The sequence below is a fragment of the Actinia tenebrosa genome, unplaced genomic scaffold (assembly GCF_029948245.1).
Source record: "Actinia tenebrosa isolate PJP-AT-01 unplaced genomic scaffold, QUT_ActTen_1.0 PGA_scaffold13__45_contigs__length_12533684, whole genome shotgun sequence".
NCBI classification, from domain to species: Eukaryota; Metazoa; Cnidaria; class Anthozoa; order Actiniaria; family Actiniidae; genus Actinia; species Actinia tenebrosa.
The window spans coordinates 2,627,677-2,641,888 of NW_028292573.1; the positions used below are offsets into that span (position 1 = coordinate 2,627,677).

At 38.5% G+C, this 14,212-nt stretch overlaps 2 protein-coding genes and 1 pseudogene across 2 annotated transcripts; 2 read left to right on the forward strand and 1 right to left on the reverse strand.

Moving 5' to 3' along the window:
• Nucleotides 1-235: 235 nt before the first annotated feature.
• Nucleotides 236-3,634, reverse strand: LOC148911608 (extended synaptotagmin-3-like; annotated as a pseudogene).
• A 5,402-nt stretch (nucleotides 3,635-9,036) lies between these two features.
• LOC116300837 (uncharacterized) lies at nucleotides 9,037-10,867 on the forward strand. Its single transcript, XM_089029246.1, has 3 exons — nucleotides 9,037-9,216; nucleotides 9,687-9,779; nucleotides 10,203-10,867. Exons 2-3 carry the CDS (start codon nucleotides 9,695-9,697, stop codon nucleotides 10,649-10,651), a joined length of 534 nt encoding a protein of 177 aa, XP_088885372.1. The 5' UTR covers nucleotides 9,037-9,216; nucleotides 9,687-9,694; the 3' UTR covers nucleotides 10,652-10,867.
• A 1,354-nt stretch (nucleotides 10,868-12,221) lies between these two features.
• On the forward strand, nucleotides 12,222-14,100 carry LOC116300841 (pantetheinase). Its single transcript, XM_089029294.1, has one exon. It carries the CDS (start codon nucleotides 12,276-12,278, stop codon nucleotides 13,806-13,808), a length of 1,533 nt encoding a protein of 510 aa, XP_088885420.1. The 5' UTR covers nucleotides 12,222-12,275; the 3' UTR covers nucleotides 13,809-14,100.
• Nucleotides 14,101-14,212: the final 112 nt, after the last annotated feature.

The window sequence follows — 14,212 nt, forward strand, 5'->3', positions numbered from 1 at the left end:
TGCATGATTGCCAGTGAATTTCACCTGAGTTGCACTGTCGTCATGGTGAATCATCTTTTGTATTTTCAAACCAGAATAAACTTGTTTCCGATGCAAGTGTTTTTGATTTATTGATCTTTTTTTCAACAGTTATGCTATTTATACGCAATATCACGAGCCTTATTTCTGCTTTGATTACGAAACATGAAAACAACCCTTAGCAAATTGTTCTACCCCATAGCTAAGTAGCCTGTGCTATGTGTTAGGCAATAATTTATTCGTCTATATTATTATTATTGTTGTCACTAAAGTACAAAAAAATGATAATAATAATAATAATAATAAGTTCAATGCAGAATTCTGATTACCAATGTCATACGAATATATTGTATCCTAAAGATCAAGAAAATGGGAACGTGAATGCTTTCCCTGCCATTTGTACATTTGATACCACATTTCCACAATCCATCTCTCTATATATATTCATAGCATGATATATTTTATTAAATGCAAATAATCAAGTTAGATTAGATAAATTGTGATGTGAGCCTCAGAGGCCTGACTGCTGAAAGAACTAGATGGTTCCTTTTATGACATGGAATTTCCTACGATCTCTATATTCTAATATTATCTATATTTTTTCTGCTTGACTTGGTTCAGTGACACGGTCATGATCCATGAATCAGTTGGCACGTTGTTGGCAGGTACCTTCAGGTCGAGATATTGCATGCATATAAGCGTTTAAAAATATTAAGTAATATAACATGAAATAAAAACAACAACCAAGACATATAATGCCTGTCCAGTGGAATATCCCGCACATTTATATTTTACTGATAAATGTTAATCCACGTACACTAAGGCCCTGACAAGCCCCTTTTCCTCAGGACGGCCGGTTTCAGTAATTCGGCCTTTTTACTACAAACAAACAACTGTCTTCTACTTGAAGAGATAACTAGCTAGCTAAAAACTAGTGTGAGCTGCGTCAGTGTTTCTAATGAAACAGTAATGATAAAAGGGTAAATCATACACCGTGAAAAGACGAAAAAACTTAATGACGTCAGAAAGTTTTTTCATCTTTTCACGGCGTATAATTTACCCTTTTATTATTACTGTCTTCTACTTGAATTGACACGAAATACACGTTATAAATTATAACTACTGTATTCTATACTAAAAATTTCAGTCTCCGAGGGGATGAAATATACTGAAAAAATAATCAAAGACTTTCTTGCATTCTGATTGGTTTTTTTTTCATGACGCTGTATAAAAAAGATTGTAATAATTGCTGACAAATTAAGTTGAAAAACGGTGGCCTACTTTTTAAGCTCACATGTCATGGTTATTCCAGAAGATAAAGCAAGCTCTGACAATTGAATAGTCGTTCCACCAATCATATTCCAGCCTCGTCGAACATTGAACCCAGGCCTCGCGTTCTTCACGACCAAGTCCAGTTCCCTGTCTTTAAGTTCCTCCAACCCTACATTGTACTCAAAAGTCTCATTAAAAACTGGATTCACGTTGCCACGACTTGCAGCGGTTTTTCGCCTCGACGTTTTGGTTTTGTCAGGGAGAAGGTATAACCTCACGTAAGGATTTGTTCTGTTTGTTGCATCGCGGGACTTCAACCCGTCGGCTCTTATGATCACTACTATCAGTCTATTCTTAGAGTGATCGTATCTTAGACCCAACTTGACTTCCCCTCGGGATGTTAGTTCCTCTGTAGACTGTTCCAAGGATGTTAGTGAGCTCATTCCGCAGGTACTGCTGGTCATTGATGAGCTTGATGCGTCCTTTCGGAAATGTAGCCTTCCTTGACCTTCACCTGTCTACTTCTGTCTCAGATAACTGAGGAACGGATGCATTCAAGCGCCCAGGGAGACTTCTTTCTAAGTTTTCTTTGATTTAAAGTGTCGTTAGTCGCATTCTCCACCTCTTTGCAGCTATTGCCATCTGGTTCTTCTACTTGTGTTGCTTTCATTGCTCGAAGAACCACTTTGCATTTAAGAGCACTTCTCTCAAAGCCTGGTCCTATCAGTGGAAATGCTCCCTCATGTGTCATACCAGGGACATTCTCGATGCGCTTAAGGTCGAACTTCACATGGCACAGGAGCTTGTCGTCTTCCATCATGTTAATTCTTACCGTTTGAGTACGTGGATTGCTCACGAGGAAACGCAGGCCTTGGTTCCATGTCGGTGTAACGCTGCTAACTGGATATGTTTTCTGTGTTGTCTTGCACACGCTGACGTCGCATAGCAACATCTTTGGGTCTTCTTGATCTCTAAGGTCTTTAGGCAGATCAACTGCCGATATTATTTTAACAAAGACGGCTGCAACTGTTGGGTTAATTGGTGTCGCTTGTCTGAGATCTTCTGGCTTTGAACTTAAAGCAAACCATGTCAACTTCATGTGGATTTTCCCTTCATCCACACCTTCCAGTGGTAGCCAAAGATCCGAGATTCCTTTTTCAAAAACTCTGGCCACCTGGAGGTCTACTTCGCCGATTTTCTCGTCACTCGATGCAACATCTTCATCATAGACTTTTACAAACAGTTCTTGTCCTTCCGTGTTGTCAATGAATGCTTCAAAAGTTTCTTTCCAAACGGGGTTGCAGTTGGATTTTTTGGTTTTTGTGCGAAACTTTTGCGCGCCAACTTCGAGAATTGCATAAGGGTCAGAACTCCCTTCACTAATAATAGCCATGTCAGCTTTGATCAAGTCTTTAGCCTCGATTAACTGAACACGTATGACACCATCGGAAATCGGATATTGCAGGTCTGCCGCATCAACATTGAGGGAGAGAGGGACAGCGATTCTATTGGGAAGGACAACAAACGAAGCAACAACATCTTCTGTGATATCCAACAATGTACTCTTTATCCCAGGAATATCCAGCACACTGAGCAAGTTTGTTAAATCAAAAGATATCTTAGGTCGGTTTAGAAAAAATACCGTCACACCACCCACGGGATTGAAGTCTGGTAACAAGGGCTTTAGAATAACACGAAGTGACCCATGAAGTTGAAAATCCGAAACACCAAGTTTAACTTTTTTGACCGCTAAAACAAAGTCTGCATCACCGTTGTATACTACATCAAGATCCATGATAAATTCATCATCTCGCTTAGAGTTGCAAACACGGTATGTTTTAAAGTTGGTGATGTATGGAGGTATTTGTCCGAGAGAGATCTTGTCGAAGCGTAGGCACTGTAAAGGCCCGGGTAGACTTTGTTGTATGGCCGGCTCCACTGATTGTTTTAGTATTGCCTGAACCATATCTTCGACGTAAGGCCACATTTGGTCGAGTATTCGGTTGACCCATAACGCGTGTTCCTCTTCGCTGAAGTAAATCCAAGATGGCATGGAGGGCCATATATCTTTAATATCATTCTCGTCGTTTATGTTTTTATGGAGTCTCCTTTGTCGTTGGTTTAACAGGTGACCAGACTGCAAGAAAGCACCGAACGATAACAACAAAATAATCCATGCGAAGCTCAACTGTAAATAGCCAAATGCCCAAGGTACATAGGCTAGAAAGCAAAGTCCCAGGCATGTGAAGAAATGAGAACTAAACTCCTTTTTGAAATGCAGAACTTTTTCCTTTAAGTTTCCCGCCATGTCAGGGAAGTAATACGGGATGTCCTTTCGCGTTGTATAAGCTCTCCAACTAAGTCAGTCCAAACCATGCACTCGTAAATAGAATCAGAGACTTGTATCTTATATCTAGTGTAAATATATAAAGTGGTTTATGGTCTTAACAATCCCAGGAAAGTGTAAAAAAATATCTGGTCATTGGCAGCTATTGGCTTGAAAAGCTTTGCTTTAACAGGTGGTGTGTTTTAGCCTCTCTTGGAAAGATACCCTGTAAACCAAATAGCGAGATTCACACAGCTCCGTCACTGGAAAAATGAAACATCTCCTAATGTTTTTCTATTGGTGACCATAATCAACTTTTACAAGCCCACATATTCTGGTTTGACAACTTCAATTGGCTAAATTAAAAGCAAACTAAGACTTTTTGATAACATCTGATATTTAATGAAACCACTGAATCTCAATTTCAATAATTATAGCCACATTCCGATCATCAATAAATAATCTTGTTGATGATTTTACAGATTGTTTTTAAAACAGCAATATTGTATAAATTAAAATAATAAAGTAGAAAATCTTTTTTTGTAGTTTTGGTATGGATTTAACAGTCAAGGTCGACCGTCAATATGTACGGTCGATTTAACTATGCGATTGATAGCAAAGAAAACGAAGGGAAATGTAGAAAGAGTGAAAGAAAAAGGCGAATAGCCATAGAATACAGAAGAAAATTTCAGTGGTTTTAATTTTCCTTTTTTTATTCAGGACAAGCGACAGAACTATCTTAAGTGCCATCTTAACCTACAGTTACAAACAAAGACCAAAATAGAAAAAAATAAAAATAAAAATAGAATTGCAAGCTAAAATATTCCTCTACATAAGTCTATTGGATATAACCAGTGTGTTATTGATAGACGGTCCATATATCTACTATTTCAGTTTTTACTTCCATCCCTTATTCGTTAACAGCACGACGTGTAAATGTATGAACATGTATTCGCTTACTTCTACTGTAAGCACTGGCTTTTGTACGTTACTAACACATTTCGATTACCAAATTAAGGCGAGTAAACGCTCGTTCTTCCTCAAAACGTCCGTGAATAGAAGTATGATAGCCACCTCCGCAGGCTACTCGCTAAGGCTTTTGTTGGTTTAGATTTTGTCAGACGCCTGAAGAGGAGGCTAGAAGTATGGGAATACATTAAAATGTGGTCATATTTTGAGATGTAAAAGTCAGTCAATCTAGTCGGCCAATCCACTCCCCGCCCAACTCCTAATAGGTTTAATCGGTTCGGGAAAGAAATAGCAGCCAGCATCTGTTTGTTTGTTAAATTAAGTGGTTAACCAGTAGCCTGCAGAGCAGACGTTCTTGTGATGGGTTTGAGGAAGAATCGGGGTTTTGGGTGGAACCTAGCAACAAAAAAAAAAAAAAAAAAAAAAAAAAAAAAAAAAAAAGGGAATTCACCCTCCCTCCCCCTTCGCTTCTTTTTTGCTCGGTTTCATTTCTCGCTCGTTCCAAAGTTCTCCCAAAACCTAGGTTTTTCCCCAAACCCACAAGAACGCAGGTTAGTTAACCAGCGCAAGTTTTTACTTTCTTTTAATATTATAAAGTGAACATATATTTGTACGTGAAAACACAGTGTTGACTATACTCATGAGTACAAATAGTGGTAACTAGACTAGTTTGTTTCCTAATGTCATGGCCATTTTGAGTCAACAAATCTGCGACGGCCGAGCTGAAGGGATCCTTTAAACATCGATTGTTTTTTTTTTTTTTTTCTTTTTTCTTTTTTCTTTTGCTATTTATTTTGAAGGAAAGGGATGCAAAATACTTTTCCAAAGGCAACCGCCTGTGAGCAAAAATGTAACCCTGTTGTCATAGAAACTATTTTGATTGACCGTCTACAAAACTGGTTGAATTCAGTGAATTGTTTGAAATTAGGCGTCTTGATGGCCGCGTGTGATAGCGAAATACTATAATTCGCCTTTAGGGGGAAAATGGTATTTTCTTTATTTTAGTCGTGATAAGGGGAGTCGTTGCCGGGCCACCTAGCCAGAGGCTGTTGTTAACCAAGTGTACTACACACTTCACACACACTTCCACTACATTTAATGTTTTAAGCACACAACTATCAACTCTCATGATGATATTTTGGGAGGGAGTAAAACCGGAGAACCGTCATGCAAGGGAGAGAACAACACATTAGACAACTCGAATCGAAGCAACGACCCGACTCTTGGGACTCACAATGGTGAAAAACAAACGTTTTATCGCTACGCCACCATGCAATCTATCGGGGAGAGGGGGGGCGGAGGGGGGATAAATTTGGGGACTTGGGATGGCGAAGCCGATTTTGGATAACTTTTTATGAAAATACAAACGTTTATTAGTTTCTTTCAAATTATACAGGGACAACTCTCATTCAGCGAGCTAGTTTAAAGAGAGACCGGTTAAGGAGATCACGAAAGCGCAACGATTCAAATTAAATCCAGTAAAATAAAAACCTTCTTTGTAGACGTTATTCGTGTCGGTCTCTTATTCCTTATCCCTTAAGAGACCAACACGAATAACGTCTGCATAAGAGGCGTGGGGAATAAGAGCCATCTGTGGAACCATCGTAAATTCACATTGATTTATTTAAAGTGCATATAACACCTAACTCAACATTCGCAGCATTAATTCTACATGGAGTAAATAGTTGAATGGCAAAATGTTTTTACATGATTTGAGTGATGCATCTTGGAGATATCAAGGTTTATACTTTCAATATTTTTGTTAATGAGTGTAGTTGAAGTTCTCCAAGTCCACACTTGTAGCGCATTAACAATATGTACTAAATGTTTACACAAGTGAATATAATGATTCCGGCGCCCTCATTGGTCACAATTTATAGCGTCTTACGAATCATTGTTTTAGTATTTTTAACACAAGTGACTTTAACAAAAATGGAGAGTTTTATAAAAATTTTATTTACCTCTGCAAGCGGCGCAAATCGATAAACGAGCGTGCGCGTTATATTTTATATAATTGGTGCAGAGCATCTCCTCTGTCCATAAATATAACACCAGACTAGCATCCAAATCCAGCTATTTATTGGCTTTCATTTATGCCATCGAAAATTTGTCCAGAATTTATATCAAGTAAAACTAAAGAGCAACCAAAACTTTATATCTCAGCCAAAGTTCTAGTTAAAAGAATTTTTACACACGAAGATATACGAGCGATTGGTTATACCGCTTAATTTAGTTGAAAGTGTATAGGTCCGCCATCTTGGTTCCCATTGAGGGGTACAAACATGGCGGACATATTATCATGACGAAAGGTTGAATATCGTTTTCTTTATTGCATACACTTCGATTTTTCAATAACATCTATCATCAAAACAAAGATACCAATCATCTTATAAGTTAGAAACACATTATTTCAATCGAATTTCTCATATTTACTACATTTCTTTCTTCTTTCTTATCATTCTGTTTAATATCTAATACACTATAGCGTTTATGTGTTATATTTAAAAATCTATTATACATTTTATGCTTCTACATATTCGTAAAGTTTATACGTTTACGACCTCTATATACATTTTTCAATATAGATAGTCCTACTATTTCTCAGTAGCTTCTGATATTTTAAAATTTCTAATAATGACTATTGTATTTTTTGATCTATACAATTTTTGGCAATAAACTTCCATCTATAAATAGCACTAAGTGAGAGCTTTTTTTAGCGGTGGCTCCAAAACGTATGCTAGGAACAAACGTCTTTATGCGACTTGGTTCTATTAATTAACTGTGTTTAGAACTTCGTGAAAACTTGTTCAATAATCAGGAAAAGAGCAAGTACACTTTTAAAACCCTCTGACGTAAAGCTCAGAGTGCATCGACATCATTAAGGTTTGTTAAAAATGTAGGCGTAATTCAGCTGTGAGTAGTTACCCTTTCATTGCTATAAAACATCAACCTTCTTGCTTGCAAATGAATATGACGTCAAAGGAAATTCACTCTTAGTGTTATACAGTTTTATTTACACCACATAACCGGACACCGAACGTGACCTGTGTTTAGAGCGGACCTTATGAGGTGATTCCTCAGTAACTAACAATATACACTCACAATAATAACCCGGAGAAATTTTATATGGCCATAATATGACAGCATGTGAAACAAGAATGACAAAAACCCAAAGATCCGGCGTCAATAAAAATAAAAATATGACGTAAGATTTTTTGTTTCTATGACAACGTCAGAAGCCTTCTTACGTCTTTAAACTAATCAAATGTTAAATTAAAAATATTCTAATTTTATTTTGTATCCTTTTATTTAACGAAAAAGCAAAACTTTCTGTTAAAGGGAATTCGTAAAAATAAATAGTTGTTATAACAATTTTTTTTCTTTCAGAATGTTTTAAGAATTCTTTAATTCAGATTTGAATTAAGTAAATCGAATTCTAGGGCTGTTGACCTACGCTGTGCAATTGAATTTTCAAAAGGAAAATTTTGCCCTTAAAAAATTTAAGATTCAAACTTTCTTTGGTTTATGGTCTTTGGCTTTCCAGGTTGACTTGCTGTCACATTATAGCCATATACATTTTTTTAGATCATAATTGTGAGTGTATGTGAAGGCACAATACACTTTCCAGCCTCCTCAAGCTTTTTAGCTTTTTTTTAAAAAAAATTTTGCAATCCCTGGAGCGCGCGCGCGTGTTCAACTGAAAAATTAATTTTTCATCAGACATGTGAAATTTCCTTTTAAGTTTCGACTTTTGGATTGTACAATGACCTAGTCTTAATACGACATCTTCAGTGATATTTCAAATATATAGATAACATTTTCAACTAAAATTCTGAAAAATTTGCAACCTCTATCAGTTTCTATGCATGTTGTAACTTTAAACACGCCACGAACTAAAAAAATGGGATGCAATAGTTCCAGCCTTGCCCTGACTTGAATCAGCCCAGAGGTTGTTTAGATTTGCGTGTTAGCCCGCGCACCCTGACTTATGTCAGCCAATAGGTTGCTTCAGGGTTTAATAACATTTGCAGATGATAGTTTAGGAATATCAGTATCAACTGTTTTGGATTTGGGAATGAATAAAATGTCACTAGCAACAAGCCATTAAGAACGAAAGAGGCCGGTAATGCGTAGGCACGGCTCATCGATTCGAGAAATGCATCTCGACACTAAAAAAGACTGAATTAACAAAATAGAATCCATTTTTCCCAAAGCAAACGTTTTTATCGATGGCAAATGGCGACAAAATCCATTAGCGATCACAAATAGGCTTTTACCATTGACCGGATCGGTGTTGGAAGTGTGAAATGGTAGTTTTAAACACACATATCACTCTGTTAGCAAAACGTTAATAGTCTTTTATGGAGTTTTATTCCTCGACACCCTTTCATCTTCACCAACAGATGTTTCAAGATTATGGCTTTGGACATCAATTTCGCATCATTGTAGGATAATCACGAGCACAATTAGGATCAATTAGCAAACATGTATATAAAAGCAAATGTTTCGCTCGGGTTTGGTACCGAAGAACTAGCTGAGTAGCTAACCGGCGAAGGAGTAACCGGACCGTTGAAAATACATAGTCGTACAATTCCGTTCGAGTAAAGCAAGAACTTTCTTTTCAAGACCAGGTGAGTTTGAGTTGCGAATGATGTATCTAACTTGGAAATCTGATAAAAGATGACATATTGGATAGATCTTTTTTATTGAGCTCAAAAAACAAACAAACAAACGATAAAGTTTTTTCATTATGATTTATCCATAAGCATCCGTGCTTCTCATTTTTCTCATCGTTCTGGCTCAGTCCTAGATCCTATATCATGTACTATTATGCTGTAGCTGTATGCTGTTAGAGCAAGAGTTCATTTAAAAAATCCCAACCTTAATATCATCGCTAAGAACATCATGTTCGTTTTAACAATTAAATCGCATATCTAAAGCAGGAAGCACTCAATATGTTATCACGAAAATCCTGAATTATGAAGGCAACTGACGCATGCGTGAAAAAAGTTCTCGTCCCCTTTTAAGATATACGCACCACAAAAGACCGGACAGCAAAACTAACTGACAAAACTTAGTAATTTTCTTATGTGTGACTTAGGAATCAGAATGATATTGGGTGCTGCGTGTGGTCTACTTTTACTTGCCATTCTTGGACCCTGCGCTTCAGTTGGGAAGCCCGTGCTTATAAATGGTAAGCAAAAAGTCTTAGTAGCAATTTCAAATGTATAAATTAAAATTCGTTATCACTAATAACGACCACAAAGTGACGCAAATAGTCAACGAGGTCGAACTGAAGGCATGTGAAGGCGTCTCTGGTAGCCGCTATACAGTTCATGTATTACACTGGAGCTAAGCTCTTACCAGTCCAAATTTATAAATAAGGATGTACATATAAAATTGAATTACTATCTGACTTTATTGGATATTCCCTCCAAGGCTGAAAGTATAATACAAAACTTTTGGAGATATATGTTTCACAAAAGGCTAATGTCTGCTAAGCAACGCCAATTATATACGTTATTATGACGCCATAATGACGTCATCTATATTGAAAAACAGCTTTTAACCAACCCATCCCATGTAGTAAATATTTTGAACTTCTTTTCTTTCCCAGGCGAAGAGCTAGAAACACTCCAAGAAGACCCTGGCACCAGAAAAATAGGTTTCGGTCAAGCACTTGGCTATCATTCCAACAATAAAATCAACACCATTGATGCCGCCAATCAAGCAGCAAAGGACAAATTTTTTAAAGATTTGAACAAAATGTTCTCCAAGCACTTTGGAACTCAGGGTAAAAGGTCGGTGTCGATACCCTCTTCTGAGACCCAGAACGATTACTCTAAAAAGTGGACCAATGAGTTTGGAAAGCTTTTTGGCGGGCAGAAACTAACAGAGGGGGACTATTCGTTGTTGGGGGCCGTCGAGAGGCAACAGGGAGACTCTAAAAGGCCAGACAGTAGACTACTGCAGCAATTGAATAAGGCCTATGAAAAGTACTTTGGTAAAAAAGAGAGCAAGTTCCACAAACAGTGGACAGAGAAGTATAACCGTTTCTTTGGATGAGGAGTAATTTATACAAAAAGACCGTACTAACATAAACATTTTTTAGGCTTTGACATTTCTTTGACTTTCTTGGGTTGTAAATGAAGTGAAATAAAATGATGAACATTGAACTCGTTGACCATGGAATGTATTATTTGAAATTCATTTTAAGAAAATAAATGGAAGATAAGGAAACCAAAGAGAAGAAAAGAGAAGAAAAGAGAAGAGTACAAAAGGGAAGGGAGAGAAAGCGTTGGGAGTTGGTTTATACAATTTTTCTAGATAACTTCCCTCAACAGCACAATGGCTAATGCCAAAAAATAGAAGCAAAACCCAAAAATCCCTACGCGAGCAACATCGATTAAGCAAATACAGACGAAATCAATACAGACAGGACACGAACGAAAGAACGAACAAACGAACGAACGAACGAACGAACGAACGAACGAACGAACGAACGAACGAACGAACGAACGAACGAACGAACGAACGAACGAACGAACGAACGAACGAACGAACGAACGAACGAACGAACGAACGAACGAACGAACCAAGCCTGATTCATGAATAGCAGAACAACAATCTTTCTTTCTGAGATGGGTTACCTGTGCCTTAACTGGATGACACGTGGCTGCCGCAGCATATAAACAGATAGCGAATTATGATTAAAGTACCGCACTCTTTGAGTCTCTCGTTTTGACTGTTACTATCTAAGGCTGGTCCAACGTCGAACTTCACTTGAGCCGTACGCATTGAAAACAATGGAAAATGAGACGTTGTTCTTTTATGTCATTAGGTTCGGCTCATGTGAAGTTCGACGTTCGTATTCGGTCTGAATGGTACGTTATTTCAGATTCTTAATTCCCCATCTGGTTATTGTCGGCGCAGCGGCGTAACACGTGTTTTACGATTTAAGGAGCGCAGGAAACTCTTCTCAGCTTTGGATCCGGGTTCCTTGTGGCTGCCTATTTATTAACATTCCTCGTAGCGTTGTTTCTTCGTCCTACCCAATCCACGGATCCTCTGATCTTTGCTTTTATCATCACACTAACCTTAGTATCAGGCCCCCAACCCCTCCGCCGCCAAGGTCTCGTGATACTCAGGTTATCATCAAACCAGCCCCACCGCCAAGCCTTACCAAGACTTGAAAGCACATTTCCGGCTCATGTTATTCTATCACTTCAGGACTCATTACAGGAAAAGATTACACGTGAAAGCGTGACAGTAAACGGCAGCTTAGTATGATATTCGAACCTCAAAAAGCATTCACGAATCAACACGAATGAATATATGATAATGAGAACACTTGAAAATTGATTGGTTGCAGACAGAATCCATTGATGCGAAAATAAAAGTTCAGTCTCTCACTGAAATTAAACATTGGTAGACGTTTAGTCTAGTTCTTTCGCCTTCTTTTGTATAGAACAAGATTATAGTCACTTTATTTCCATCTGTTTTCCTCCTCTTTTCCCACTTATCATCCACGACAAAGCGCCGACAGTCAGTAACGCAAAGCGAGAACTAAAACGACATTGCGTTACGCTAGGCAAAGTTCAGTTATTTTCTTGTCATGTGACGTGACACATGATGACATGTATGTTCAGTTCGATTGAGTCCGACGCCACAGCCAAACAACAGCTCTACTATGTACCTCAACTTGTTAGCAGTTTTTCTCCTTGTTCATTCCTGTGTTGCACTGAATCACAGTAATTCAAAGGAATATGTGGCTGCCGTGTATGAACATGCTGTATTTTTCATCCCAGGCATCAAAACTCTACCAAGAGAACTCGCTCTAAAAATTATGATGATAAATCTCGCGGTTTATGAAGAACAAGCCAAGAAAGCTAAATCCAGAGGCGCACAGATCATTGTTTTTCCTGAAGATGGTCTCTATGGTTATGGATACAAAAGAGATGACATCAAGCCATTTCTAGAAATCATTCCAAAGGCATCGTCTCTTAAACATCCGTGGAATCCATGTCTTGACCCCAGTCGATTTAGCAACACTGAAGTACTGAATAAACTGAGCTGTATCGCTATGAATAACACCATTGCTGTGGTAGCTAACATGGGAGACTTGCAGCCATGCTCCAAGCCAAGAGATCCGAACTGCCCAGATGATAATCATTACCAGTACAACACGGATGTGGTTTTTGATCTAGATGGTACATTCTTGGCAAAATACCATAAACAACATCTTTTCCATGAAAATCAGTTCAATACCCCTTCACAGTGTGAATACGTGACTTTCACCACCGGATTTGGAGTTCGATTTGGCGTCTTTACCTGCTTTGATATGCTGTTTAAGTGTCCTGCAGTTGATTTGGTAGAAAAATACGGGATACGAAATATAGTTTTCCCAACAGCATGGTTTGATGGCTTTCCTATTTTAATGTCAGTGGAATATCAACAAAGCTGGTCGAGGACAAACTGTGTCAATCTTCTTGCCGCCAATATTCATATTCCATTAGATACAGTGGACTTTTTTGGCAGTGGGATATACTCCTGCGGAGAAATAAAGGCTTATGTGTTTGATCCACTGGCAACGAAAGAACAAAGGCTGTTAATAGCAACCTTACCGGATCTTGAGGCGACAACTAAGGATGCCAGTGACCCTCCAAATCCTGGAGCTCTGATGCCACAGGCTGAGGTAAAACAGGCCCTGGAAAATGTTAACAAAGAGGCCAGTGATGACGGTGGCAGAATGGCACCAGTATTTGAAGGGGAAATCATGGATGATAATTATATGATGAAATGGCTCGATCCCCACAACACGAGGATCTCAGTCTGTCACAATGCCCTTTGCTGCACTCTGGATTACAGTATTGGTAATAATAAAGTGGAAGAGAGTTATGCCTTGGGGGCCTTTCGAGGACATCATAATCCAGAAGGGTTCTTCCTGGAGGTGTGTATCTTGCTGAAATGTGCCGGGTCAAGCGAGAAGATGTGTGGAACCAAGGTGGATACTTCATCCACAGTCTTCAAATATGTGCAGCTATCTGGAAATTTCACATCGACAGCTCATGTTTATCCTGAAATCTTGACCAGCGGTTTGAAGCTTGCCGCCAAACAAGAGGTTAGTGTCAGTGGTCATGTTACCATGACAACCAAAACGCTAAGAGAACCTTTGATTTCGGCTTCTTTGTTTGGTCGAGATTACGACAAAGACAAACCATAAGACCTTATGACGTCACATGAAAAAAGTCTTAGGTTTTAACGCTTAGAGTCATGGTCTTGGAGCAACAAATCTAAGAAAACTGCAATTTTTTTTTGTTCAGCCTTAGGAAAGCAATATTAGTCACCAAATACCGTATATGTTGTTGCGCAAACAAAGGTTTATAAGATGTTTGAAAAGCAGACACATAAGAGCTATCAATTGAGGTGTAGAGTAAAATTACAGAGGCGGATCCTGGAATTTTAAAGGGGAGGGTTGACTATTACAAATTTTTTTCCAGAAATTCGAGGAAAAGGGTGGTGTTGGTGAGGGGGGTGGGGGAGGGGGGGGAGGGGGGGAAGGCGGGGGGCGGTGGATGTTACTAACGATATACTGAGAAAATTCAGGAAAGAGGGAGGTGATTAGTC

Bases quoted from the DNA above. Each gene is read 5' to 3' on its own strand.
- LOC116300837 (XM_089029246.1), top strand. From the start codon at position 9,695: ATGATATTGGGTGCTGCGTGTGGTCTACTTTTACTTGCCATTCTTGGA. The intron at 9,780-10,202 runs GTAAGCAAAAAG...TTTCTTTCCCAG, and splicing joins GAAGCCCGTGCTTATAAATG to GCGAAGAGCTAGAAACACTC.
- LOC116300841 (XM_089029294.1), top strand. From the start codon at position 12,276: ATGTACCTCAACTTGTTAGCAGTTTTTCTCCTTGTTCATTCCTGTGTT.